At 53.4% G+C, this 3,461-nt stretch overlaps 1 protein-coding gene across 1 annotated transcript; it reads left to right on the forward strand.

Moving 5' to 3' along the window:
* Window positions 1-2,389: 2,389 nt before the first annotated feature.
* On the forward strand, window positions 2,390-3,255 carry Mif (macrophage migration inhibitory factor). The gene is made up of 3 exons (NM_031051.2): window positions 2,390-2,581; window positions 2,774-2,946; window positions 3,069-3,255. The coding sequence occupies exons 1-3, from the start codon at window positions 2,474-2,476 to the stop codon at window positions 3,133-3,135; spliced, it is 348 nt and encodes a 115-aa protein (NP_112313.1). The 5' UTR covers window positions 2,390-2,473; the 3' UTR covers window positions 3,136-3,255.
* The last annotated feature ends 206 nt before the right edge of the window (window positions 3,256-3,461 follow it).

Genomic DNA, 3,461 nt, shown 5'->3' on the forward strand with positions numbered 1-3,461 from the left:
CATTTCAAGTCACTTGTTTTACATAGCCCTGGCCGTCCCAGAACGGACTAGGCAGAGCAGGCTGCCCTTGAATGTACAGGTGCACTGAGACCCATGTGCCTCAGCCTCCCAAGATTAAGGGTACGTGCCACCATGCATGGCATCAAGTCACTCTTCTTAAAAATTAGTTTTGTGTGCATTGATGTTTTGCCTAATCCGAAGGGGCAAGGGCAATACGGCCCTGAGACGATGGGGAAAGGAAAGGTACATTTAGTTAAGATGCCTTGGTTATATGGGTGAGTGCTGAGCTGTCCCTGGTAACCTGCCCTTTGATATCTTGGAGTTGGTACCCTGGGCCTGTAAACTTCCTTGGGGAAATGGGAATTATGGTACCAGCTATTCCTCTGGACTTCAGGTACCTGGGGAGTCCTGGGAGTTAGGGGATTACAGAATCACCACCCAGCACTTGTCAATTCTGATGTGGGAGGCTGTGAGAGAAAGGCCACTGGGGCCTTTTGTTTGCCATTAGTCTGTAGTGCGCAACCTAACAAGGTAACTTGTTAAGTATAGCGAATTGCTTTTTGTAACTGATATCTAAAAGGCCAATGGGGAACAAGAGGCTGAAGCTACCTGGGCGCAAATGAAAGGCACGGCATGCCTAGGGAGCTTCTAACATCCTTACCAAGACCAGAGGGTAACCGTAAACAAGTCAAAGTTACCCAAGTGTCCCCCCAACAATACTGGGGAGCCCTTGCCCAAAATCAAGGACCCCTGAGCCAGAGCCCAGCTAGTAACCCTGGAATGAGACCTTTGGCTCTAGTTGGCATCAGACTTGGTGATTTTACCATCAACGTGCCTGTAACTGTGAGACTCAGAGCCTGGGTCCTGGCCGTTCTGACCACCAGTCTAACTGAAGAGATGACAACACAAAGCAGAGAGAGGAGATTTATTTCAATGTGGTCACACTGGGAAGAGGGACACATAAAGGAAGTCCAGTGACCCTCACCCCAAGTTCATCTTCAGGGTCCTGTGATAGGAAGTTTAGATTTAAATAGAGAGCAAGAGGTACGCATAATCTAGAGACCCTGCTCAAGATGTGGTCCTCCCAGCAGCGCTGTCTGAGCTCCAGACTCTTTGGCAAGGTGCTCTGTCTGACAAGTGTCCAGAGCTTCGCAAAATCTCTGCCTTCCAGTCTTTCTCTTTCCCCAGCATGAGGCTCCAGCGGGAATTCCATTTCCTTGGGAACCATTGTTTCAATAGTCTGTTAGCCAAAGGGAGGGAGGTCTCTTTATGTTCATTTCCGTCAGAAACCTCATAGAAACCTTGAAGTCGCAGACAGAACTGGTATTCCCCACTACATCCTTTTGACTGGCTGGAAAACGTTTAACAGAAATAAAAATGGGCCAGGGAAAACAAAGGGAGTTCCCAAAATCCAGTGACGTTTCCTGCGGGCACCTGCTGGATGTCTGACTTGTTAATGAGGAATTAAAGTCTACCAAGGGCTCTAGGTGAGGGTGACTCTGCAGGATCTAATGTGAGCAGGGCTTCCCTGAGGGCTGGCAAAATGGCCAGTTTAGGAATCTCTCTTAAGGACAGAGCAGAACTAGTACCTCTGGCTCACAACCTACGCCCATTCCTCCCCCAGAGTTCTCCAAGCATCCTCACCTGCGAGGAACAACAGAGATGCAGGGAAGTGACTGGATGGTGACCCCATCCTGCCTCTTTCCTCATTTCACATGCACAAAGCCTACATGTGGGGGATTGTAGGCCTTGTGGACACATGTCCCAGGAGGCTCAGGACACACAAAAAGTCTCAGTTGAAAGTGGCTGGGACGAGGGTGGTACTGTGTCAGGGGACCGAGGGCTGACTGTTGGTACAACAGGAGAGCAAAAGCCAGTAAGTGATGGGGGCTTGGCTAATTTCTTGAGCTTAGAGAAAGTTCCCAAGGCAAGGAAGGATTGTTCTCCAAGTACAAGCCATCACGTTTTTGGCTCATTGTTTGAGGTTAAATCGTATTCGCTAAAGTCCGTCGATCCTACCCACTGGCAGGAGAGATAAGGCCAACCTACCGGTCCCATCAATGGCTTAAGTTTCCTCTACTTGGTACAAATCTCTCAGACCTGAACTTGCTCCTACTAATACGGTTAATCTGTACAGCATCTACTTGCAATGTCTCGACGAACCTAATCGCTAGAGTCAAGTCCTCACTACCTAGCTTATTAAATGAGGCATCCTCCGTTTCTATCTTAGGAAACAGAGAGCCAATGTAATATTTTCTAGAGGCACAGCAAGACCTCGGCAGAAACAGCGCGCTGGAGCGTAGTCACCGCCCCCTTTGGGACGTGGCCTGACGTCAGCGGAGGCGTAGCGAGGGGAGGAGCAGCAGCCGGCTTGGGGCGGTCCTGAGCTGGGTCACGTAGCTCAGGTCCCAGACTTGGGTCACACCGCGCTTTACACCGTCCTCCGGCCGTCGCTCGCAGTCTCTCCGCCACCATGCCTATGTTCATCGTGAACACCAATGTTCCCCGCGCCTCCGTGCCAGAGGGGTTTCTCTCCGAGCTCACCCAGCAGCTGGCGCAGGCCACCGGCAAGCCGGCACAGGTTTGCAGGGAGGGCACAGGAAGAGAGTAGGGTGGGGTGGGCCGGCCGGACGTGTGAGGAGGAATGGGGCTGGAAGCCAAGGCGGGCCGGCGGGTGGCGGCTGGAGCTTTCTGCAAGACCTGCGGCCCTGTAACCACGGGCGGGCTAACCGCGTGTCTGTCCCTCCCGCTCTCCGCCCCTCCCCCCACACAGTACATCGCAGTGCACGTGGTCCCGGACCAGCTCATGACTTTTAGTGGCACGAGCGACCCCTGCGCCCTCTGCAGCCTGCACAGCATCGGCAAGATCGGTGGCGCCCAGAACCGCAACTACAGCAAGCTGCTGTGCGGCCTGCTGTCCGATCGCCTGCACATCAGCCCGGACCGGTGCGTGGGGGTTGAGGGGCACTGGGAGGTCGGCTGGCTTGGGGGCGTTCGGTGGGCACCGGCACGCAGCACGCCCTCCGAGACCACGTGCTTTAGCTCAGTAGACCCTTTCATTCTCTCAGGGTCTACATCAACTATTACGACATGAACGCAGCCAACGTGGGCTGGAACGGTTCCACCTTCGCTTGAGCCCGGGCCTCACTTACCTGCACCGCTGTTCTTCGAGTCTTGCTGCACGCCCCGTTCTGTGTTTATCCACCCGTAATGATGGCCACCTTCCGGTCGGGAGAAATAAATGGTTTGAGACCATGGTTGCCTCCGCTTCTGCTTCCTTGGCTTGCTTGCGAGGGGTTGGGTGCAGGGCGGGGACCTTGAATGGAAATCCAGGCTGGGAACGTGCGATGGGGCGTGATGGCAGACTTGAAATTGGCCAGTTTGGTGGTTTACATAGTCTTTGCTTGGGCTTTCTCTAAACTGTGCTGGCCTTACGTCCAAAAGAAGCCGACTTAGTAAAC

Source organism: Rattus norvegicus, chromosome 20, assembly GCF_021556685.1.
Source record: "Rattus norvegicus strain SHRSP/BbbUtx chromosome 20, alternate assembly SHRSP_T2T, whole genome shotgun sequence".
Taxonomy (NCBI): domain Eukaryota; kingdom Metazoa; phylum Chordata; class Mammalia; order Rodentia; family Muridae; genus Rattus; species Rattus norvegicus.

Excerpts from the sequence above, each read along its gene's own strand:
- Mif (NM_031051.2), top strand. The coding sequence starts at position 2,474 with ATGCCTATGTTCATCGTGAACACCAATGTTCCCCGCGCCTCCGTGCCA. Across the intron at positions 2,582-2,773 it reads CCACCGGCAAGCCGGCACAG|TACATCGCAGTGCACGTGGT; the intron begins GTTTGCAGGGAG and ends CCCCCCACACAG. Across the intron at positions 2,947-3,068 it reads CTGCACATCAGCCCGGACCG|GGTCTACATCAACTATTACG; the intron begins GTGCGTGGGGGT and ends TCATTCTCTCAG.